Source organism: Sarcophilus harrisii, chromosome 3 (genome assembly GCF_902635505.1).
Source record: "Sarcophilus harrisii chromosome 3, mSarHar1.11, whole genome shotgun sequence".
In the NCBI taxonomy this organism is placed as follows: domain Eukaryota; kingdom Metazoa; phylum Chordata; class Mammalia; order Dasyuromorphia; family Dasyuridae; genus Sarcophilus; species Sarcophilus harrisii.
Window position 1 is genome coordinate 51,427,358 of NC_045428.1, and position 26,105 is coordinate 51,453,462.

A 26,105-nucleotide genomic window follows, 5' to 3' on the forward strand; every position below is an offset into this window, starting at 1 on the left:
TAGAAGTATTATCTTTGATAAAATTCAGATGTTAAACCAGTCTGTCCTGAGTTTACACACTAGTTCATCTCTGGCTTCTATACCCTGAAGGCCCTTTCTGTGAGAATCAGAAATCTTCCCTGGAATGAATGAAATCTATCTCAGATTTGAGAGGCTTCTCAGGAATGATTCTCCCTTCTTTATTTTTCTAGAGATCACCCAACCTAGGGTTTACCATTAACTCTTAATTGAGGTCGACATGATGAGTCAGGGAGAACTGAAGACATTTTCAAAGGCAACAAGGTCACAGACCTTTTGGAATTAAATAGCCTTAAGTAGCTGGTTTACACACCTTCTGGAAAGTGAGTCCATTCTGAGCATACAATGGATCAAGCTTTAAATAAGGAAGACCTGAGTTCAAAACTACTTAGACTAATTAGCTGTATAGTTTTAGCAAAATCATTTAACCTTTTTTTGCCTCAATTTCCTCAATGATAATCATAATCATAGTAATTGCACCTATTTCACAGGATTGTGAGGACCAAATGAAATAATAGTTATAAAGCTCTTAATGTAGTGTCTTGTACATAATAAGCACTAAATAAATGTTAGCCATTATTATGTTAATAATGTTATAGAAGGCAGCTAGGTGACATAGGCAGTAGATACCGCACTAGCTCTGAAGTCAGGAGGACGAGTTCAAATCTGACCTCAGACACTTAACACTTCCTAGCTGTGTGACCCTGGGCAAGTCACTTAACTTCAACTGCCTCAGCAAAAAAAAAAAAAAAAAAAAAAAAATATATATATATATATATATATATATATACACACATATATATTATAAAATTCATTGGCTAATTGTTGGTGAATCATAATAGCTGAAACTATATACATTATTTCATTCCCTCCTTACAACAACTGTGTGAGGTAGTTATTACATAGACAAAAATAAATTAATAAATCTTATTACTATATATATCAAGAAGGTTCTTCGATTATCCCCATTTTACAGATGAGGAAACAGGCAAACCGAAGTTGACTTGCCCAAGGTCACACAGCTAGTTTTGAGGAGGCAAGACTTGAATGCAGAGCTTTGTGCCTCCTAATCTCTGTCCAGTATGGTTTTGTTCCATTCCAACTCTAATTAGCATCTAACTCCAAATCCTCATACCACCAATCTTTTTGCTTTTGGTTGGTCATGGTTCTCACAATTGCTTGCACTGACTATTGACATGAGAAAAATATCTAGAGCAAGAAAAGTACAAGGTTTAAAGTCAGGAGAGCTGACTTAAAATCATAGGACTGGGAAATATTGTGTTACTAAGGACAAGTCACTGAAACTCATTTTCCTAAAATGGAAGATAGAGATGCATTTTCATTACCTAGCTCACAGGAGTGTTGCTTGGGAGAGAAGCACTTAAACTTCAAGTGCTTAATTTAATGTGAGGTTTTGAATGCTCTGGGTTCCCCTCCTTTAACAGCAGGAGAGACTCAAGGCTGAGAGCCCATAGAAACTCCAGCCCCAAAAACAGATGGCAGGAAAAAGAAAGCCATCTGTTTCCTTGATTTTCTTTTCTTTCCCTGTGTTGTTTTTCCCCCTCTTTTCCCATGTTCATGTTTTCGTTTTTATAATCCTCCTTCCACATCAGTCTGATACCCAGTCACAGAAGACCTGTTAGCAAAACATACTGTGGTCCTAATAGTGAAAGAATAATCTGCCAATTTTTACTTCTCTCCAGGATGACTCTAGTAACCTCAAAGTGTCCTGCAAAATTATGGAAAATGAAAATTTGACTAACCTAAAATTCCTTCAAAGGGGAACACAAGAGAGAAGAAGGGGGAGTGAAAGTACAAAGAATGTGACAAAATGGTAGTATTATGACTCCTCAAAGGTTAGAAATCCTTCCTGCCTTAGACAAAAATCAGTAGACCTACCCTTAACATCCCAAAGAAAGAAGTCATTTAACTTCTTTATCTCAACTCTACTTTGTGAAGTAGGGATATGTGGATAAGGGCACTAGAGGTCATAAAATATTGCCTATGGGAACTTACAAAAAAGGAGTGCATGTATGTGTGTGTGTGTGTGTGTGTGTGTGTGTGTGTGTGAAGAGCATATACGTGCCTTGTCTTCCTCTGATTTCCTGGTTTATTCTGCAAAAAATTACTGTCTTGTATTGTTTCCCTACTTGCCAGAAACATTCAGAGGTTTGAAGTACTAACAAACTAGTAAGAGTAATAATATATATGTTAATGTATGACATGATAATGTGATAATACATCTGGCAAGGGTGATAATACATTGTTAGATTTAAAGAAGCTGACATATATATACATGTGGTGTGTGTGTGTATATATATATACACACACACATATATATATATGTATATATATACACATATACATACACAATCTGAAGATATAAATATGTCTATAGAAATATCTATATCTCTAAATATAGATATTACTTATAATTTCTAGATATAGATATCTAAAATTTATAGAGATATGTCTATATTTATATTTACAATATATAGATATAGATATCTATCTATGTAGTACTTACAGTAAGACTTATAAAGCTATTAGCTTATTTGACAATTGCCCTCCTCAACAACTCTGAATAGTAGATACTGACTACTGATGTTATGCTCATTTTAAAGATAAAGAAATTTGAGACTCAGAGCCCATGAGCACACATTAATAAGTACCTAGATGGTCTCTATCACAGCAATGTATGTTAGAAACCAAATGAAAGATGCTCAGAAATTGTATAAATAGGCCTAGATGGTGATTGCTTAGGGTCAGTGATTTAAAGCTGAAAAGAACTTTAGGGGTCACCCAACCCCTTCAATTACTTAAAAAGATGTTTTATTGATAATGTCTTTTGTTTTTAACATCAATTATTTCTGTGAATACTTCTTCCCTCCATCCAACTCCTGTGATTTATAAATATGAAGACTGAAATTCAGAGAGAGACAGTCATTTGACTATGTTGGTAAAAAGACAAGCACTTGAACCCAAGTCATCTGACTCCACACTGTCTCCATTGCTTCCTAGGTTTGCTGAAGAAAAAGTTGTTAAAAACTACTACCAAGCAATTGGTCAATCAATCCTGTGTTGTTCTGTGCCTGACAGACCTGACAGGGTGGAATAGAGTAGAAAGAAATATCTGTTGACCCAAAAAACCCTATTTCTCACATTTATACAACTTTTGTGACCTTGGGCAAAATCACTTAATTTCTCTGGAAAGGGAATATAAATTGCAGAGAAGGTGATGACCTGCATTGGTGGAGAAAATTTCCTCCCCAAAATGTTCCTTATAGCAATGAAATCACAAATTGAATCTCTAACCCTATTATTTGCCAAGGAGATACAAAAGCAAACAAGCAAAGAAAAGGATTTTGCCATTAAAAGTTTAAATTGGGTAAGGAAGAAGACAGGATGTACATAATAGTAGATAAAAAATAAAGAGTAAATAGCAGTAATTTGGGGGCATGCAAAGTCAGGAAGTTGAACTGAGCTGACAAGGGAGCCAGGGATTCTTAGGGCGAGGGGTTAAATAAGGCTTTGTGCTGGGGCAGTGAGAAGATAGGATACAAAGTTTATAAGCTGTGGTATGGGACCTTAAGGAATTAACAAATAATAACAGCTAGCATTCATATATTGCTTTAAGGCTTGCAGAGCCCTTTACACGGTCTCCCACCTACTTCAACATTCCTATGAAACAGGCGTTATTACTATCACCTTTTACACATGAAGAAACTGAGGCTGAGAGGGATTAAATGGCTTGCCCCAGCGTCACAGTTAATCATCTGAGAATTCTGTTTCTGTACTTCCAGATTCTAGTCTAGTCTGGTCTATCTTCCAACCCCCTATTCACTCTGCCACCCAGAGCCAATAGGGACAGCCACCTCTCTGAGAGGAGGGGACATAGGCTAGGGAGAGGCAGAGAGAAGCTTGCCCCAGTCCTCCTCCTGAAAGGTATACTTCCAAGGACCTTTTCTTCCTTTTTATAAGCAAACTGGGCCGTCGACAATTCGGGTTCGTCCTTCGCTGACCCGCCCTAGCCGTGATTTCGGATGAACAGCCGCGCACTTGCAGCCAGAACCAGGTCGACGCTGCTCGGTCAGGGACCAGTTCGCAGGATGACAGCCCAGCCCCAGTCCGAGCTATAAACTTCAACCGGCCACAAGAGTGTGCATGTGAGGTGACTGCAACATTTTCCTTGCCAAACCAGAATTAGCCGGTATAGGAATGAAAGGCTGTGGAGCCTTGAGCTTGCACAGGCTGGACGCTCAGCTCTTACCCAAGAGCCCCCGATCCCCCCGGCTCCGCTGGGCCAAGGGCTGAGGGAGGCGGGGATCACCTCCACCTGCTAAGGGACCGGCCCGGGGCTGTGGCCAAGCGGAGCTGGAGGGCCGGAGCACCGCAGCTCCAGGATGAGAGGCTCCACTACTACCAGATTCGGCGTTCGGGGGCTCCGGGGGCAACAGCGAGGAGCTGGGGAGCCCAGGACTAGTGCCCTGTGAAGCAGCTGACCCCGGGCTGGCCGGGAGCGGTAAGTGAGCCCGGGGCTCCAGGACTGCGCCTGGGGATGGGGGCCCAGCTGCAATGAGCTCTCGCAGCCGGGACCACCCGGGTCCTGCTGTGAGTGGCTGCAGGGGGGCTGCCGGAGATGGGGGAGAGGGAATAGAAGGAGGAAGAAGAGCAGGAGGAGGAGGAGGAGGAGGAAGAGGAGAAAGAGGAAGGAGGAGGGAAAAGAAAGGATGCACTGGAGGGAGGTGGGGAAGAGTGTGAGTACCCTTCCTGCCCTGAGAGCGAGGTGGGGGGGAGCTTGATCCCCAGCCCAGCTTCTGCAGCTTGGGGTAATTGTCGGTCATTGTCTGTTCTGCTAGCGGAAGAGAGGGGAGGGGGAGGAGAGAAGGAGCGAGGAACGGATAGATGGACGGAAGGAGAGGATGTGTGTGCCCCCTATAACCCGGGGAAAGCCGGCGACAAGCTCCCGGCCTCACCGTCCCGGCTCCGCGTCCCGGGTTGCTCCTGATCAGGGCTGCTCGTTCCCACCCCCCCGCGCCGGGTTCAGCTCGCCCCACGCCCAGCGAGTTCCAGCCCCAGGCCCAGCTCAGGGGTGAGAGCCAGCTGAGACCAAGCGGGTTCTGGTTACTGAGGGACAAACAAGATGTAGCTATTTATGGGGCCAGGGGAGGAGCGGGAGGCGGGGGCTGTGAGGGGAGTGGGAAGGCGACGACTCCCAGAGCAAACTGACTGGGAACTGCAAGTGCCTCAGTTTCCCGCAGGGGCCAGGGCTCTGAGCTAGAACGGGAAGATGGGCCTCGGGAAGACAGCCCGTTAAGCTCCCGAGCTGCCGCGGCTCGGGGCTCCGGACGGAGGAGCTAGCTTTTGCTTGCTGTCCAATCTCAAAACCCGAAGATACTGATTTGGGGGTCTGAAAGAGAGAGGAAGGGGAGGTCACATAGTACAGAACCAATGGGGATCCCTGGACTGCGAGGGGGCCCTAGGGTGGAGTCCCTCGGGCGACTCTGGCCCGCCCTCGTTATCCGGATAGGCTCCGGGGCAGCACGTGCTGAAAGACAGTAGCGGTCTGGACCCGGAGGCGGATCCACGACCCATCATCCCTCCCTCTCCATCCCTCCATCTCTACATCCCTTCATCCATCCCTGCATCAAACAATTGGGCAGGAGCTACTGCTGCCGCCGCTTCCTTCCTCGGCTGCGCTGATCCAGGTCCCTCTGTACGTTTCAAATCCCGCATCTCGGTCTCTAATGCAAGAACGAATATGGGACAAATGCCCCTTAATCATCTGTCCCGCGCAGGACGACAACTCCAAAAGGGCGCACTTACTTTGCTTTCGCTTCTTCCTGGGATCGTGAATGTAGAGCTGTGAGGGACCACAGAGTCCAGCCTCTCCATTTAAAGGTGTGGAGCCAGAGGAGTGAAGGCACACGAGGGATCATCGGCAGAACTCTGGCCCTGATCTGAGTGCTCAGACCCGGGCTACAGTGCTCTTTCCCTTACATCAGACTGCCTCTCTCCTGGGCCACCAAGCCTCGGGCAATTAATGTTTACTCATGCTCATTGCATCACAGGGCGATTTTACTTTATCACTGAACTAATTTTTTGCAATCCAGCCACACTGGCCTCCTTGCGGTTTTTCACACAAAACCCTTTATCACTCAACTTCAAGCTTTTTCACTGGCTGTGAATTTCCCCCACGCCTGGAATTCCCTTTTTATCCCCACCTGCTGGTTTCCTTCAAGTGCCAGCTAAATTTTCTATCCTCTACAGGAAGGCTTTCTTGATCCCTCTTCATGCTGGTGCTTTCCCTCAGTGGATTACCTCAAATTTATTCTTCACATGGCTTCTTGTTACCTAATTGTGTTCCTCTCTTATGAGACTGTGAGCTTTTCAAGGCAGGGGCTGTCTTTTGCCTTTCTTTGTATCCCCACTGCACAGCACAGTACCTGGTACATAGTAGAAACTTAATAAATGTATATTGAGTGGCAGTGGGGGAAAAAATCTAAGGCAAAATAGTCGAGACTTCCTGGATTCTCCCTTATATTGAAAGAAAACAATCTGACTGTCCTTTATCAAACTTATATAATCTTTTCCTATATGGTGTATAACTCCGTTTTCCAGAGCAAATTCATCCAGTTGAAATCATATTCACTGAAAAAAAATTGGATAATATCTTAAGTTCTTTAAAATATTATAATCTCAGGATTGTGAGGATCAAGTGAGATTTTGTGAAGGGTTTAGCCCAGTATTTAGCACATAGTAGATTAATAAATACTTCATTTTTTCTTCTTTCTATTCTTTCTTCTTTCCTTTTCTCCCTCCTTCCTTCCTTTTTTTCTTTTCTTTCTTTATAGAAAAAGTTGTTTAAATGCAATAACCATCATATGTGCATGCAGGTTAAAAGACTAGTTATAGAGCATATGCTACTATTCCCATCACAGTTTTAGCAATCTCTTCATGAGATGACTAGATTTGTAGTTTTCAATTTAATAGATTCCAATTTTTCTCTTCACTTAAAACTAGAACATCAGGATTTTAACTAAAGAGAAGTAGACAAATAAAAAATAGGTGATTGTTTTACTTGTGACTTTACTCTTAGAAAAAAACTTGAGCAAAAAAAGACATTAAAATTTTGGATTCTGAAGTTCTAGAATAGGATATATTGCATGTTCTGCAGCCCATTCATCACTAACTGTGAGTATATTAGATAAGCCGAGCTAATGATAATTATCTAATGGCTTGAACATGTTGTCTTTTTTTTTTTTTTTTGGCCATATATAAGGAAATTTGGGTTTGAAGAGAGAGTAGTTTTGAAGAAAGAAAGAAAAAAAAGGAGCAGATTCTAGTTGTATTTTATATGCAAGTCAGCAAGAATTTATTAAGTGCTTATTCTATGGGAGGCACTGTGCTAAGCACTGAGGATAGAAAGGAAGGGAAAATACAGTCCCTGCAGTTAAAGGCTCTTACCAGGTGCCCTGAACTTCTGTTTTTGAAATATGTTTATTTCTCTTGAAATAAACCTAGTCTTCACATGATTGCTTGTTGATACTGCTTTTTAAAGTGCTCACAATTTAATGGGGGAGATCACATATAAACAGGAAATGAAGGAAGCCTAAGAAATCCAGGGACAGAGTTGAGGAGGGAACCAGTTACAGGCATGAGGGACACCCAGCACAGGAAACACAGTCTGAAGATGGTGTCCTGTGTGAAAAATAGGTAACAATGAGCATATTCCTGAATAATGGAAGATGTGATGGGGAGTCAAGGTAGAGAGTAGAAAGGTAATGAAGGGCTTTAAAACTAAACAGAGGATTTTATATTTTATCCTGGAGGTAATAAACCACTAGAGATTATTGAATAGGGTGTGGTCATATCTGGTCTATTGGTCATATCTGAGGTTTGGGATTCTTACTTTGAAAGTTAAGTAAAGGATGGACTGAATTAGAGATGGACTAAAATAGAGAAAAACTTAAGATAATCGTCTTTAATATTCACTTCAGTTTATATTCAGTAGTTCTTTTTCTAATAATAGCTTTTTATTTTCAAAATACATGTAATGATAATTTTCAACATTTACTCTTGAAAAACATTGGGTTCTAATTTTTTTTCCCTCCTTTCTCCCCACTCTCCTTCCCTAGAAGCAAGCAATTCAATTTAAGTTAAACATGTGCAATTCTTCTATATGTTTCCAATATTTATCATGCTGGACAAGAAAAGTCAGATCAAAAAGGGAAAAAATGAAAAACAAACAAACAAGGAAACAACAAAAAAGGTGAAAATACTATGCTGTGATCCATATTCAGTTATTGGGTAGTTCTTAATATTGTTTCCTGAATCAGATCAAATTCGACTCAAAAGCTCATTAATAGCTAATTACGCTAATTGCACTAAAATTATTACACTAAAGATGAGATTTTAAATTATTCTTGCTTTTCAACTGTTTGTGGCAAATAATACGTCACACATTTTTGAAGTGACTACAAGAAAAACTAACAATGACACAGTAAATAATACTTGTTCTTTAAAGAAAAATATTACATTCAAGTGCATCTCCAATCCCCAAGGGAAGGCTGTCTTACTGGTAGCCCTCTAAAGTTTGCTTGTATTTGCCTACCACAAATTACATTTCAGGGTTCTCTTTTCTCTGAAGCAACTTTTACTGGAAAAGAAGGCCTAGTTAGAATGTATCATGTGTTCAACAAACATTTTTGAATACAGTTATGAGCAAGGCCTTGTGTTAGTTAGACAATGTGACAAATAAGAAGATGGATTCATGAGAGCCTGGTCCTCCAAAGCTCAGAGTGATGAGCTATGTACTTAATGAGGAGATAAACAGCAGAACTTCCACAGATCTGTGATCTCATCACACAAACATATCTTCTAATAATACAAATTATCACTTACACTTTTAAGACAATATATGTGTAGGAGGTTAATCAGTGAAGTTCCCTGATCGATTCATTCCATTTTAATCAATTTGTGTTTACTAAGTACCTGCTTTGTGTTAGGCATTGTGCTGGGTCTTGGAGATATAAAGAGAGAAACAAACAGTACTTACCATAAAGAAGCTTACATTTTACAGGATAGGGAGAGGGACAACAGCATGTACTGAAATAAGTAAATGCAACATGTGTACAAAAGAAACACAAAATAATTTCCACTATATCAGATGAATTTACCCACCAGCAAAATAATACATTTCCTCATTTCAGTGGAAAGGTGGAAGCGATGGGGTTGGAATGTTTCAGGTTCAAAGGGAAGGGGGTTGTCTTCTGGCAACCCTAATTTTTTTTTCCTTTTGAACATCATCTAAACAAGAGCTTCTTAAATTTTTTTCCACTAGTGACCTATTTTCTCCCAAGAAATTTTTATATAACCCCAATATAAACATATAAAATAAGTAAATTGATAATCATTCACTCATAATAAATCATAAAGAAATTTATTTTAAAACAATTCTTTGGTATAGATATAGATACAATTTTACCATTTATTAAAAATAAAACAAATTTGTCTGCTAATGAAGTGGGTGTTTATTTTTACATAAACATTGAATCTTGACAAAATATTTGATATCTTTTACTGTTGTCAAATTTTTTGCAACCCCCTCTCCCCCATACACACATTTAATTGCATGACACCATACAGGATCACAACCCAGTTTAAGATTTGATTTAAACTACAGATTGACTTACTGAATGACTATATATCTGCAAAACTGTATGGTAGGGAAGAAAAGATGGAATGGAGGTGAAAAACTCACTGGAGAGGGAAGAATGATTTTATAGACTATTTATTAGCTTCTAAGAAGACTATGTTATTTCTGTGTTGTCTATGGAATGGAATAGAGCTTGTCCTGTACCTAATATACACTGTTACCTTGAGTTGTTGTATGAGAATTAATGACTCTTTATTTCACCTCTGTGGAGACCTAACAATAAATTATATTTAGATATTTTCCTACATAAACTCTGAGTTGGGTGAGGCAAGCCAAAAAAGAACTTTTGGAGGGTCTGAACCTCTGATTGGATGTGGTCTATATAAGGTCAGAGAGGTTACAGGTCCTGGACTCAGCTTACACATACAAATATCCACATCTCCCTGCAAATATGCCATAAGTGGTCCACTCCAATATATTGGGTTGGGGGTAGGGCTTCCTCTAGATTTCTGAACATTGTGTGTTAAACATACTGGAAGATGTAGACTGTCCATTAGTTATCACTGGATCTTGCAACACCCCTGGACCACCTTCATTTCCAGTCATTTATTTTTGAAACATAAATTTTTCTCTACATGTACTTTTTTTTTTAATTAAAGCTTTTTATTTTCAAAATATATACATGGATAATTTTTGACATTCACTGCTACAAAAAACTGTGTTCTAATTTTTTCCCTCCCTTCCTCCCACACCCTCCCCCAGTTGGCTAGTGATCCAATATCTGTTAAACATGTGCAATTCCTCTATACGTATTTCCACAAAAACCATCTACATTTACTTGTTTGAAATGCGTGCTCCAATGCCCTTTGGATGTCTTGCCATTTTGTTGCTAGGAGACAGAAGTATTTCAATTCTCTCATGTATCACAGGGCTGACTCCACCCCACCACAGTCTTACCAATTCATTACCTATTGTTAAGACCCTTCATGGTAGATGCAATCAAAATCCCAAATATCCCATTATTAGTAGAAGAATATTGAATCATCAAGAGCACTGTAAAAATTCCCAAATATCACTCAGCTCCCTTTCTGGGCAACTCTGGGGCCAGTCCACTGTCCACCTATAATATCTATCTGAGGCCTGGTTACCAATGGATTTATGAGTTGTTCATCTAACAATCTGTCATATTCTAGACAATTTTCCAATGTAGATACTTAAGCCAGACTCTTTTGGTTATGACTCTTGTTTAAGTGAGTCCACAGTGTTCGTCATCTGCAAACAGAAATGTCGAAAGACCTTTCATCTCTAAGGATCCACATTTGGACTTTGCACTGAACATCCCTCGTAAGATTAGCAATTATGTTTGTTAAGCAAAAATCTCTGTTTTATGCCTCACTTGATACAAAGAGGGTCATTGGATAAATTATCTATTGTTATCTCTTTTAAAGAACTTTGTGTAGTTTTGACATATGCACAGGATATTTTGTTGGGTTTTTGTTAATAGTCAACAAATAATAAACATGGTGGGATCATATTTTGCTTACATATTTCTGTGAATGTTGTGCCTGTAATGAAGAATAATGTTTTAAAAAGCCTCCCTGGTTCTTTTTCATTCCTTCATAGAATACTTATATAAATTCTCTATATAAAAACTTAGTAAGGAGAGGAAAGGAGGTGTATGACTTGATCAATACTGATATTTTATTGATTGCCTGTTTGTTTCTTAATAACAATGAGACTCAAGATTTTCTCTCAAATGTTTGGTATCTTCTTTTCGTTAAAATATCAAAAAAACTGATCTTTCAAAAGGCTTTCAAAAATTGTGTTAACTTTATCCTGTAACTATTTTGGAGGGTATCTTTGGCCTAATCCAGCTGTTCTCAACCCTGTTTTCTCTGGTATTGTTTCTTCTATCTCACAAGAACCTAGTGTAGTCTGTGTTGACAAAATATGAATGTGATGTTTCCCCTGTGATTAATGGAGAAGGGTATTTATATTCCTTATCCACTACCAGTTCATCCTTGATTGCCCTCAGGACAATCAGTTGAATCTCTCACCAAACTTTTTGCAGATTTGTTTTTCTTTCTATTTCTTCTTGTTTTTTCATGAGGCTTTTCTTGCTCATAATCTTCCACCATATTCTTATATAAGAATTTACAAATTAATTTATGTTCCAAACCAATATTGCTATCGGCTATAGTGTACCTCTGCTTGATGAGTAGGTCAAACATTTCCTGGTTGAGATGGTTTTTAGAATCTGTTGATTTCATCTTTGATATACATCAGTTAAATTTCTAAAATCTGTGTTTTTATCCATTTTATATGGGAAAATTTAATTGGTTATTTAAATAGAATAGGTGATTTCAGTCATGTCCTATTCTTCATAACCCGATTTCTTGGCAAAGATACTGAAATAATTTTCCATTTTCTTCTTCAGCTCATTTTAAATAAGGAAACTGAAACAAATAAGATTAAATGATTTGTTCAAGGTCACATAGCTAGTAAGTGTCTGAGGCAGGATTTGAATTCATGTCTTCCTAATCTAAGCCCTGAACGCTATCCACTGCCTCACCCAGCTGCCCTGTACCACCTAATTACCCAGACAGGTTGGGCTTGCTTGTCTTGTCTCTCTGACATCTGTTCTCTCCTCTCTTTTGATATCTTTTCTCTAAAGGGCTGGTGGTCTGACTTTATGTGGGTAGTTAGTTTTGAAACAACTCTCCCACATGGGTAACTAGTTGTTCCTTATTTAGATAGAATGCGCATTTTTGTGATGTAAATCGGTGCTCACCATGCCTAATGCCTTCAAATTTTCTTCTTGATGACATTTTTCATCATATAATGAACATGAAACTTCATATAATCCACAAGCCTTTGATTTTTGTTTCTTCTTCTTCTTTTTTTTTTTTTTTTTTGCTGAAGCAGTTGGGGTTCAGTGACTTGCCCTGGGTCACACAGCCAGGAAGTGTTAAGGGTCTGAGACCAGATTTGAACTCAGGTCCTGACTTCAGGGTTGGTGTTCTATCCACTGTGCCATCTTGCTGCCCCATGCTTCTTACTTCTCAGTCATATTTTCCAACATATTTTTCACCCTCCCATGGCCATCACTGCATTTAAATCACTGAGGAATAAAGTATGTCTTGATTTGATTGAGAGGGGAGTTTCTCAAGTTCTTTATAATATTCCTCTACCTCTTCATCATTTGCAACAGATGTTTCATGTTAAGCTGCAATTATCTTCAAGGTCATCTTTTTTACAAATGGTTATTAATTATTTTGAATCACAAGATTGCCAGATGTTCTATGAAATTATAGATTAAAAAATAAATAATAAATAGACAAAACATTTATTAAGTGCTATATGCTAGATATAGGGTTAAGATCTGGCAATACAAATACAAGCAATTAAGAGAGTCTATTCTCAAAGAGCTTACATTTAAATGGAGAAAGGCAACAACATAATGGAAGGACTCCTCCTGCTTCCTAAGAGAAGAGAGAGAAATTCAGAGAGTAAATTGAAGCATGGTTGGGATCCCTGAAATATGGTGGTCTAGGCAGAGTGAGGGACCAATCAGAGGAATGGAGCCTGAATATAATGATTTCTCTATAGGGGGGAGATGGTTGACAAAAAGGAGGAAATTATGTTGGAAAATTTAATTATCTTACTTAATGCCATTAGCATTGATTGATTAATACAATCAACTCTTCTAGTTCCTTTATTTTCCTCTTTAAGAACAATCAGTAGGCCATTCTTACCTAAGTTGTGGCTTTCATTTGCCTTCTTGTTTCATATACATTAAAAATGTTAGTGCTAATATTCATTTCATCTACTATAGGAAGAATCTTGGATCCATGGACTTTTAAAAGATGTATTTTTATAATTACTTTGCAATATAATTGACTTCCTTTGGAATAATGGCTTTTTTAAAAATTTATTCATTAAACACATAATTCTGATAGAGTCCATGGATTTCACCAGATAGTCAAAAGTATCCATGTTGGGATATGCTGATAAATGTTTAACAGCTGGCTCTCTGAGCAGGGGAGAGGAGGACATACTTTAAAGTTTAATCTGCATTATTAACATTTTTCCTATTATTTTCTTAAATCCAGATAAGCGGTAAAATAGTAAATCAAGCCCCAACTTGAACCTTTTGCTGATTTTTAAGGTATAAATATTACACTGAAAATTTAACAACTGACTCTCCTCAGCCAGTATGAGCTGGGTTTATTCCCAACCTAGATATAATACATGCAAAATACAGTTAACTCTTTCTTATTAATAGGTCATCTTGTTGTTCACTGCCCAAGGCACCAGCATGTATATGGGCAGATAACATATTTGGACAGTCCACAAATTTTGCTCTTTACCCCATTTCCCCTGTGCTTATGTAGGTACTGCAGGCCATTTTATATTCTCATTTGTGTCATACTGGTGGTTGTATAGTGTCTCTGTGGAGAATGTAGGTGGCTAGCTGGGGCTCTTCACTGGCCCTCTCCTCCTTAGGCCATTTTTCTTTGGGGATTTAGTCATCCATACCTGATAATTAACATTAGATCATATTTTTAATAGGCTCTCTATAATGACTCCTCAGGTCCTTTTTGATGCTTTTATGGATCAATATTACACAAAATGTTAGGAGTGAAGCACTATTTTCACAGGAAAATTCGCAAAAATTAGGTGAGGTTAGCTAACTTCTGGTTTTTTTCTAATGGAGATAAAATGTTGGAGTAAAAAGTGAGCAGATTATGTTATGGTGTCTATTAATGGACAGGGGGAATTAGGGGAAATTAGAGGAAGGGCAAATCTTTTCTTGGAACTTCCTTCAGTCCTTGAAGAGATTGATGTAATTGGTAGCTTCAGTTCAAGCCTCTGCTCTGAGATGCCTATAGGGACCAATAACCTTTCTTGACCTCTTCCTTCTTTCCTGAAGCACACTCCTGTTCTTATTTTTATCTTAGTACTATCGGCCCTCTGATTCAATCTGGCTCATCTCTTAGGTTTACCCTTTTCCTCTTAGTTTTATAAAGACTCTTGTGTGTGCCTATTGATTTTTTTATCTGCCTTTTAAAGCATTTAAAGGCGTGGACGGTTCAAGAAATGGAGCAAAGATTAGGTTCTTCAGCCTCTATTCTTGATCTTGTCTCCACGTCCCTATTCCAATCCAGTGGAATTCAGCTTCTGAAGAACCAGTTCTCAAGAGGCAGAGCCACGATAGCAGAAAAAAGATAGGGACTCACTTGATCCTTCCGCCAGTCCTCTCCAAATATCTTTAAATAATACCTCAAAACAAATTCTTGAGGGGCAAAACCTACAAAAGGACTGAGTGAAACAATTTCAAGCTCAAGGCAACGGGAAGTTTGGCTGAACCAGAGGGAGAGTGGAGTGCAATCCACACAGAACAAGCCGGTGCAGACTAGGCCCCAACAGTCCTTGGAGTCCAAATGAATCAATGACAGCGATGGTGGTTTCTGGAGTTCTCGATCCAGAGATGGTAAGAGGGGATCGGACAATAGAGTCCCTTGACTGGTACTGGGGGCAGGACTCTGCTGCATTGTCCATACTTGGATGTGAGTCTGCATACCCTTTGATCAAGCAATAGCACCAAATAGGTCTGTATCCCAAAGAGATAAAACAAAAAACAAAAAAAGAGCTGTTTTTTGGAGCTCTTTGGGGTTATAGTGTGTAATATGCTCCTGGTTCTGCTCTCTTCACTTTACACTAGTTCATGTAAATCTTTCCAGGTTTTTCTAAAAGCATATCATAGGTTTGTGGTGGTAGCTCAGAATTGTTTTAATGTGCATTTCTCTTATTAAAAATGATTTAGGGGCAGCTAAGTGGCACAGTGGATAGAATACCAGCCCTAAAGTCAGAAAGACCCAAGTTGTGGTCTTAGACACTTACCACTTCCTAGCTGTGTGACCCTAGGCAAGTCACTTAACCCCAGTTGTCTCAACAAAATATATATATATATATATATGAGAGAAAGAGAGAGAGAGAGGGGGGTGGGGGGGAGAGAAAATTGCTTGTTCATATTCTTTCATCATTTATCAGTTGAAGAATGGCTGTTATTTCTATACATTTGACTCAGTTTTCTATATATTTAAGCAATAACATCTTTGTCAGAGAAACTTGCTATAAAATTTTTTTGCACAGGAATGATTACCATTTTTGTGTTTCCATCTATCTCATTTTCCTTGTTTATCAGACTCTCCTTTTACAATGTCCATTCTCAAAAGTATTTTGCTTCTGACTTTTATCTCCCCAAATACGCCCTCCCTTCTATCAATTCCTCTTCTTTCTGATCAGATTGACTAATATGACAGAAAAAGAAAATGACAAGTGTTGAAGGGGATGTGGGAAAATTGAAAATCTTGTTGGTGAGATTGTATCTGGAACTATGCCCAAAAGGCTATAAGACTATCCATACCCTTTGGGGAAGGAGTACCACTACTAGTCAGTATCCCAAAGAGATTAAAAAAAAAAAAAGATGTGTACAAAAATATTTATAGCAGTTCTCTTGGTGGTGGCAAAGAATTGGAAGGAAATAATAGCTGCTGTTGCTTGTCCTTTGTTCTCAAAGAGAACCATGATATTGGGGAGGTGCTGTCATTACATGCAAGTAAATTGAATTTAAGTGAGGGAGGCTGTGCAAGGTCACCTGCTTCATTTCTCCCTCCAAAGCTGTCTGGGCTTAGTAGCAAGATATAGATTGAGATGACTAGAGATAGTGCCAGATGCAGTGGGGGGACCTTGGGCTTTTTAAGCTAAGTTCATTACTGATCTCAGATTGAGACAACAACTATTCAGTGATTAAGGCAAGGGAGTAATTGGGGCAAAGAATGTAAATAACAGATAGATAAATAGATAGATAGATAGATAGATAGATAGATGGATGGATGGATGGATCTGGGTGGGGTTTCTGGCCAAAGTAAAAATGATTGCTATTTACATTCATTCTGAATCGATCAGGACCCACACAATGACCAAATGGGGGTTGGCCTAGGACCATGATTGTTTTGGAATTCTATTGTTCCATGAGAAAAGAGTAGCAGGATGCTATCAGAAAAACCTGGAAAGGACTTACATGAGCTAATGCAAAGTGAAGAGAACAGAACCAGGATAACATTATACAAAGTAACTAATATTGTATGATGATCTACAAAGAATAACTTGGCTTTTCTCAGCAATACAATGATCTAAGATAATTTTGAAGGACTTATGATGAAAGGCACTGTCCATCTCCAGTTGCGGAACTGGTGGAGCCTGAATGAGGAGATTTCCCTTACTTTATTTTGGGTGGGGGTGTTTCTTTGCCAGCATGACTACATATGTATAACCTATGTCAAATGACTTGCCTTCTTAATGAGGGAAAAAGGGAAGAAAAGAATTTGAAACTCATATTTTAGGGGAAAAAAGAGTATTAAAATTGTTTTTACATATAATTGCAAAAAAAAAATTAAAATTTAAAAGAAATCTAAATTTATTTCTTTAAGTGTGCTCAGAGCATATGGCTATCTAGCCCACAGTTATAGCCAGAATCCACTTAGCTCTGTTGGAAATTCAGTGCTTTTCTCTGTTATGGGCCAGAACTTGAAACAAGGTGCTAACTCACTGGAACTGATAGAAACAATGCTTATGTACTTAAGTACACACCTTTAAGAGTTCACACATTGGCATTGGAGATTCACAAGTCAGGATTCAATTGGGAGATTCACAAGTCAGGAACCCATAATCCCACTCTCTTGGAGGAGGAGTCAACCTTTGAGTTCACACCTTTAAGAGATCATATATGAGAAGCTCTTGGAGCCTCATTGAGGAGCCTCTCAGTTGAGAAGATTGAGAAGCCAGAGACTGCAATCGGGCAAAGTGGGGGATTCAGAAGAAGAGAGGCTGAAGCTGGAAGAGGCAAAGGACTGGCAACAGGAGCTCTTGGAATCAAGGAGAGAGATAGGCCTCTAAGAAAGCTAACCAGGCCCAAGGAAGGAAACAATAAAGGATTGGACTTTAACTCCTGGCTGCAATTGAGGTGATTATTACTTTGAACTGAAACTAAGGCTGCCTCCAGAAGCTCCCCAAGAAATCTGCTCCCAGAGAATGATCATATATTAGAAAAGAAAAGCACTACATTTCTCCAAGAGGGTCACCTTGACTTCTACTCTCTGCTCCTATGTCCTCCTATGTCCTCCAGAAAAAGCAGTTCTGGTTGATCATATAGCAGCTTTTTTCTGGAAAGTGTTTTTGAACTGAACTGAGAATTCTGAAGTGAGGTTCAAGGTACTTAGCCCTACATTGTGTGACTCTGCTTCGTGAATGAATGTCTGTGTCTATAGGAGCGAAGTTTGGGGAGTACCAATAAATCCTCTTGAGTTTGGGCATTGTTGTTTTGACAGGATAAATCATTGCTCTCATTTGAGTAATAGTTTGGGGTCTACAAACCATGTTACATATATACTCTTACTTAATCCTTTCAACAACTCTGTGAGGTGAGTATAGTGACTTGACAAGTAAAGAAATGAGAGTAGAGAGATTAAATGATTTCCTCAGGGTCACACAATGTCTGAGTGAGGATTTTAATCCAGACTTTTTTGCATCAAAATTTACAGACCTATCTCTTACACCATCCCCTACTTCCTTTCTAAGATAAAGGACTCAAGAGTTCTGGAAAGATGGCAGATTTTTCATGGAGATTGAAAGAGAAAATTAAAACATTTTTCTTTGTTGTGATTAATGAAATAATTTTGTTGTTTGTTTTTCAGAATATTGTAGAAAAAATGTACACCAGTCATGAAGATATTGGGTATGATTTTGAAGACGGACCAAGAGAAAAGAAGGCACATAACCCAAACCCCAACATCGATGGCGGATGGGCTTGGATGATTGTCCTTTCCTCTTTTATGGTTCACATACTCATTATGGGGTCTCAGATGGCACTAGGGGTGCTGAACATGGAATGGCTTGAAGAATTCCATCAAAGTCGAGGCCTGACTGCCTGGGTCAGCTCCCTCAGCATGGGGATCACCCTCATCGTCGGTATGTATGACAGGATCCCAGGGTCACTAGATAAGTAGACATAACATGGAAATTTTCCTTTAAATTATGTCTATTTTAAAGAAAATTGTTGTATTTTTCCAGTTATTTCTGTAATGTCAGTTGAGCCAGATAACCTCTAAGATTTCATCCAGTTCAAAAATTCTGTAAAGTAACTTAATTATCTTTAATAACATGCTGATTAGCAGAGCATTTTTTATAGTTCTAGAGCTAGAAGATCATGAAATCAAATGAGAAAATAGAGGCAAGGACCTTGTGATTTATATTGAGGTGACTCTTTGGACTTAGAAAATATGAGTTTAAATTCAGTCTCAGATAATTCCTAGTGGTGTGACCCTGGGTTAGTCACATAACTTCTGTCTGCTCAGTTTCCTCATCTATAAAATGGGAAGGATAGCATCTTTTTTTAATTTTTTATTAAAGCTTTTTATTTATAAGACATACGCATGGGTAATTTTTCAGCATTGACCCTTGCAAAACCTTCTGTTCCAACTTTTTCCCTCCTTTCCCCCATCCCCTCCCCTAGATGGCAGGTTGACCAATACATGTTAAATATGTTAAAGTATATGTTAAACACAATATACGTATACATATCCATACAGTTATTTTGCTGCACAAGAAAAATTGGACTTAGAAATAAAGTAAAAATAACCTGAGAAGGAATCAAAAATGCAAGTGGACAAAAACAGAAGGAGTGGAAATGGATAGCATCTTCTTTATAGGACCCTTGGGAGGATGAAATGAGATTATATGGATAAAATTTTTCAAACCTTAAAGTGCTATATAAATTCCAGTTGTTGTTATAATAACCAAGCAACAGAATCACCATTGAACCCAGGACTTCTTGACACCAGAGCCAGAACTCACTGTACCATACATTGATTTGGTGCCCTGAGTCTGGGCACTGGAGACAACAGTGTCAGAGCTAGTTCAAGTCACCACCCATTCATGGAATAAAAAAGAAAAAATAACCATGAAAGGGTCTGGGATTCTGCTTATTTGCCAGTTGGTTGAAAGAGTTTCCTAAGCCCCTTCCAACCGTGTGATTTTGTGAGTGGGTAAACCACAGATAGAAAATTATTCCTAAAGCATTTTGCCAATGGAGATTTTAAAGTAAAGAAAGAATAAATCTTAAGATCTTATATATCTTAAGAATAAATCTTAAATTTCCTGGGATCACAGATGAAACAACCTGATGGATTTTGGAGGTCACCACACAAAAGAGATTTAGTGTATTCCTCAGGTTATACAGTTAGCACAGTATCAGATACTAGATTTGAACACAGGTCCCTTGTTTTAGAGCCGGCCCACTTCCTCTCTACCAGATAATATATAAATGCTGCTGCTCTAGGCTCTGATTAGTTGCTTTCACCTGCAAGTGATTAAGCTGATTCCTGTCCACTCCACCCCACTCATGAACAAAGCCAGGTCTTCTGTGCACAGTGGGGAAAGAATAACGTCCGATTTCGTCCTTTCACTGAATTCTGGGAAGTCAGCCCTGAAATATTTAAAACCAAGTTGATAACTTCCATTTCTCGGTTGGTGGGATCCTGTCTCCCTGCCCAGTTTGGCAAGCCTGTGTGTTAGAATCCTTAGAGAGAAAATGGGACCGAGGGAAGGTCACTCATTTATCACTTCCTCATTTCTTACCTTTAGCAGGTAGAACAGGCAGGGCACACACCAGGCCCTGTGGTAGGAGTACAAAGGCAAAACGAAAGACAGAACAAAGAGACCCATATTTTCTTGCCTCTTCTCATGAGGAATTCCAACTCTGGTTCTCTGAGATGAGGCTTCAGCTTTCAGATCTTGCTTCCAGGATCCCTTCAGGGTCACACTGGGAAGCCCTCTGCCAGTTCTGGAGGGTGACTCAGGAAGGTGATCTTGGAGTCAAGTGGCGTTTATAGGGCACTTTAAGGTCTGCTTATTTTATCTTTTATCTACCTTAGGAGTAGGTGCTGTTATGCCCATTTTAATGAATGAGGCAAATAGGATTAAGTGGCTTGCCAGGGCCACACAATTGGTAAGTGTCTGAATCTGAAATTGAACTCTGGATTTCCTACCTTCAGACCAATGTGCCATTGTGCCACCTAGCTAGAAAGGGTCTTAGTCTTTTAGTCTTAAGTGTTTCCTTTTACAGATGAGGCTCAGGTAGAATAAAGGACTTGTCTTGGATTATACAGATGATAAATACAGGATAAAGGACTTGTCTTTGGTCATACAGGTAATAAATAAATACAGGTCGTACAGGGTAGAGTTTGAACTCTGCTCCACCAACTTCCCCAGTTGTATTTGTTCCCCTGTATTATAGTACCATCCTTAAATCTTCTTGCCTTGATGTGTAAACAAGATGGCTTCTGATGTATTTAATCACTGACACTTCAGCCAATTCTGGGTCATTCTTTGGTGAATAGAGCCATTGGGCTCAGCTAATCAGACCTACACTGCTTTCAATGAGAACAGAAAACATTTAAAAAGGAGAATAACGTTAAAATGCTTTCACATCCCCATATGGGTGGGATTGATTTAATTTTTTAAACACTTATTAAACTCCTACTTTGTACCATCCATAGTGCTAAGCACTAGAGATACAAAAAGAGGCAAAGGACAGCCCCTGAGCTCACAATCTAATGAAGGAAAATAGGCAAACGACTGTGTAGGAAGGAGCTATAGATAGGAGAAAGATTCATTGGGAAGGCACTATTATTTAAGGGGACCAGGAAAGGCTTATTGAAAAAAGAGATTTTAGCTGAAGTAAGCCAAAAGGTGGAGATAAGGAGGTAAAGTCCCTAGCAAGAGGGACAACCAGGGATAATTCAGACAGGAGATGCTGGAATGTGTTCTAGGAACGGTCAGGAGGCTGCATAAATTAATCAATCCACAAGCACGAAGTGAGCATCTACCTTGTGCCAGCCACTCTATTAGGGGCTGAGAATGCAAAAAGAAAAGAAAAGAAAAAATATATACCAGTATCTGCGTCTGGGACTTTGTATTCTTTAGCGGGCTGGACGGGAAGAGGATATTGGAATTCTACATGGAGATGGAATGACCCTTAGATAGTGGTCAAAAAATACTAAAGTTTTGGATCCGTTTGCAGTCCTGGAGTCAGGAGGACCTGAGTTCAAATCTAACCTCAGATAATTACTACTGGTGTGATCCTGGATAAAGTCACTTAATCCTGGGAAGGAAGGAAGGAAAGGAAAGGAAGGGAAGGAAAGGAAGGAAAAGAAGGAAAGAAGGAAAAGGAAGGAAGGAAGGACTCTTTGGGATACAGACTTAATATTGGTACTGCTGGATTAAAGGGTATGCACAGTTTTATAACCTTTTAGACATAGTTCCAAATTATTCTCCAGAATGGTTGGATCAGTTCACAACTTTGCCAAAAATACATTAGTATTACAACTTTCCCATATCTTCTCCAACATTTATCGTTTTCTTTTTCTGTCATATTAGTCTGTCTGAGAGGCATTAAGTGGTGCCTCAGAGGAAAAAGACACTTTCAATTGTCTGATTATATTTCCTATACTCCAGAAACTGCTCATAAGCAAATACTTCCAGTGGACAGTCCATTTTTAAAAAATGTTATATTAAAAAAGAATATTTTCAATTTAATGCTCCAAAAGACAAATATTAAGCTTTGGAATTCAAGGAAGTCCACATCATAAAAAAGGGGAAAGGTACACATGTACACATGTACAAAAAAAAATTTATAGCGTTTGTTTTGTGGTGGCAAAGAATTGGAAATTGAGGGGATACCCATCAATTGGAGAAAGACTGAAAAAAATGTGGTATATCATTGCAGTGGAATACTATTGTTCCATAAGAAATGATGAGAAGGTTGATTTCAGTAAGACCTGGCACTGAGTAAGACTTACATAAACTGATGAGTGAAGTAAGCAGAACCAGGAGAACATTGCACGTAGTAACAGCAACATTGTGTGATAATCAACTATGATACTTAGTTCTTCTCAGTGATACAACGTTCCAAGACAATTCCAAAAGACTTGATAAAAAATGCCATTCACATCCAGAGAAAGAACTATGGAAGCTGAATGCAGATCAAAACACACTATTTTCAGGTTTTTAAGTTTTTTTACTTTCTTGTTTTTTCTTTTTGTTCTGATTCTTCTTTCACAGCATGACTAATATGGAAATGTTAAAAAGAAAGAAAAAGAAAATGGCCTTTTCAATTCTAAAAAGGCTTATTAATAGCAAGTTGGCATGCATGACTTTCCCTCCACACCCTTCCCTACTCATTAGAATTTCATTGACATAGCAGAATGATTATAGTCTCCATTACTTAAAATCATTGTGAAAGACACAGAAATGCTTTTAACCTATATCTTATAAATTCTTTTAAGATTTACCATCTTTTTGCCCTTAATTGTTTTTATCAGAAACAGTTTCTCAGGATATATTGGTCATGTAGTCATTACTCATCTTCATGTCCACTTTTATTTTAAAATTTTTACTTAGTTCCAGATTTTCTCCAAGATAACAGGATGAACAAATGCAATTGTCGATTAACTCTGTCATCACTGGGTTGACATTATGTTTAAGATTCAGCTCCCTCAGGAATCTATTACCATCAAAGATAGCCATTAGTAAGGTGAAACTGTATATATCAAATGAGGAAAAACACTTAGCGCAGTATCTGGCACATAGTAAGCAGAATAAAAATGCCACTGTTATTGTTCTATTTTTATGTAGAGTCTTAATTTTGCCTCAAGTAGAGAGGTCTGTGTAGATTAATGCATATATAATATCTTTCCCCTGCCCCAACTCCCATCATAGAATTAAGGCTACTGGGAGTTTTAAGAGGTACTAATGGAATATAGTTAGACAACTCTACAAGAGGCCAAGAAAAATTCTCAGAAGGAGAAATGTGAGGCTGTTACTTGTTGTAGAACAGCTAGGTGATGCAGTGGATAGAGCATCAGGTCTGGAGTCAGGAAGGCTCATTTTCCTGAATTTAAATATGGTCTCAGACACTTATAAATTGTTGTCATGGTCCAGTCACTTAATATCCTCTTCTGTAAAATTAGCTAGAGAACACAATGACTAAACACTTCAGGATCTTTGACAGGAGAACCCCAAATGGGAGCACAAAAAGTTGAACATGACCTAAATCACAGAACAATACAAATTGTTTGTCATCCTAAGAAACAAACATGACTAAATGTTTTGCTTGATGGCTGACCCTGAACAGCAACAGAACTCTAACTGGCCATTCGATATTCACTCATCTTCATCTGAGAAATACAGACAAGGGAGTAACCAGAGAAGCGATAATTTTTTTTTTGCATTAAATAGTAATAATAAACTAGTATTTATAAAGATGTGGTTGGCTGGTATAGTAGATGGAACTCTGGACCTGGAGTCAGGAACACTTGAGTTCAGACACAAACCTTAGCCAGTGGTGTGATTCTGGGCAAGTCAGCTAACAATTGTCGAGCTCCGTTTATGGGATAATAATCCTATCTTCCAGGGTTGTTATGAAAAGCAAATAAGCTAATATTTGTAGAGTGCTTTGAAGTGCTATATATTAGATCTATTGTATAATATTATGTGTAATATCATATGTGATATATTATACTCATTATTAGTATCTGTATTATATCTCTATTATAATGGATATCTATTATATACATTATTACATATCTCTTATGATAGATACTTATTATATGATAAATGTTACATGTAATGTTATATACCATATTTGTTATGATATAATAGTATATATTATCTATTCTGTATTCTGTATGTTATCTATTATGTAATTACTATGATGCAAATTATTATTATATTGTATATTCTATTACATATAATATATTGCATATCATATCATATATGATATTGCATGTGACATCTTAATAGATTATATCATATATAAGAAATATAATTATATATAATATATAATTATATATCATATATATAATATATATCACACCTATTATTAGATATATAATATCTCTTATTACATGTCATATTACATAGCCATTATTATCTAACTGCTTAAGGTTTGCAAAGTGCTTTATTAATATTAACTCATTTGATCCTTACAACAGGAGCTAGATGCTATCCTTATCCCCATTTTATAGAGGGGGAAACTGAAGCAGACAGAAGGTTCTAATGGAATATAGAGTTAGACAACTCTACAAGAGGCCAAGAAACTTTTACCCAAGTTTTAAAAAACTTCCCAAGTTTTATCTTACAATTATTATGTTTTAAGGCTGTTTTTGTTTAGTTGTATTTCGGTAAGACCATATTAAGGGAATGGCAATGAAATACAAATCCTTAATTTTTTTTGATGTTCCGTGACAGGACCTTTCATTGGCTTATTCATTAACACATGTGGCTGCCGCAAGACTGCGATAATTGGCGGGCTTCTGAATGCCCTGGGCTGGGTCCTGAGTGCCTACGCCACCAACGTGCATTATCTCTTCATCACATTCGGAGTGGCAGCTGGTAAGTGACGGGGAAATCAGTCTCCAGTATTTTCATTGTGCCTTTTAGCAAAGGGGTTTGTTGTGGAGGAAAAAGCATCCATTTAAACATCTTACTCTTTGTTCTCGCATCCTTTGTATAAGAAATGCAGTGAGTGTGATAGGGAAGAAAGTCGGTGTTCTTTTAACTTGGCACATGGGCAAGACTCCTGGGAAGGTTACAGCTGAAGCGTGGCGATGAAAGCTCCTGTCAAGCCTTCTGCATAAGAGATGGATGCTCACCTCTTTGCTTCCACAAAATCATTAGCTCAGTAAGCCTTCCTGAGACCTTTCCTGTATTCTCAGCTGTACTAGTGTCCCCTCCATTACAAATTTTTAATATTAATATTTATTTTGAATTTATTCATATGTGTACATATAGACTATAAATTTCTTGAGGGCAGGAACATTTCATTTAAGTCTTTGCAACTCCAGCACATCCTAAAAATAGTTACGCTCTAATGTCATGGTCCTTTTCAAGAATGAAGGACAAACAACAATAAGAACATCCTAAAAGTGGACCGTTATGGTGCATGGAAGGCAGTTAACAATATTAATTGATTGGTTCATAGGCACTTAATAGATCCTTGTTAAATTATTGATTATTTACGTTTTAGAGGTGATTAACTTAGGCTATAAGAGAAATATATAATAATTTCTTTGGCATGCAGATATAATAGCTTTAGGCCTGTAAGGAAGCTCAAAAAGCCATCCAGTCTAAGGCCTTCATTTTCGATAAGAAAACTGAACTGACTGTCCCAAGAGTTAGTAAATATTAGAGATAAGATTTGAACTAGGTCCTCTGGCTCCCAACCCAGTGTTTTTCCCACTGTACCATGGTTTCTCACTATTACTTCTTTGAAAGAGGAGGTTGTCCAAGAGTGGGCAATTGATTT

The 26,105-nt window shown here is 38.4% G+C and overlaps 1 protein-coding gene across 1 annotated transcript in view; it reads left to right on the forward strand.

The window, feature by feature from the left end:
- The first annotated feature begins 3,852 nt into the window (after nucleotides 1–3,852).
- Nucleotides 3,853–26,105, forward strand: part of SLC16A14 (solute carrier family 16 member 14) — a 46,378-nt gene continuing 24,125 nt past the window's right edge. The window contains exons 1-3 of the mRNA XM_003766111.4: nucleotides 3,853–4,540; nucleotides 18,436–18,709; nucleotides 25,049–25,192. Of these exons, the coding sequence (XP_003766159.1) occupies nucleotides 18,451–18,709; nucleotides 25,049–25,192 (403 nt within the window). The 5' untranslated portion in view covers nucleotides 3,853–4,540; nucleotides 18,436–18,450. The remainder of the gene's footprint in view (nucleotides 4,541–18,435; nucleotides 18,710–25,048; nucleotides 25,193–26,105) is intronic.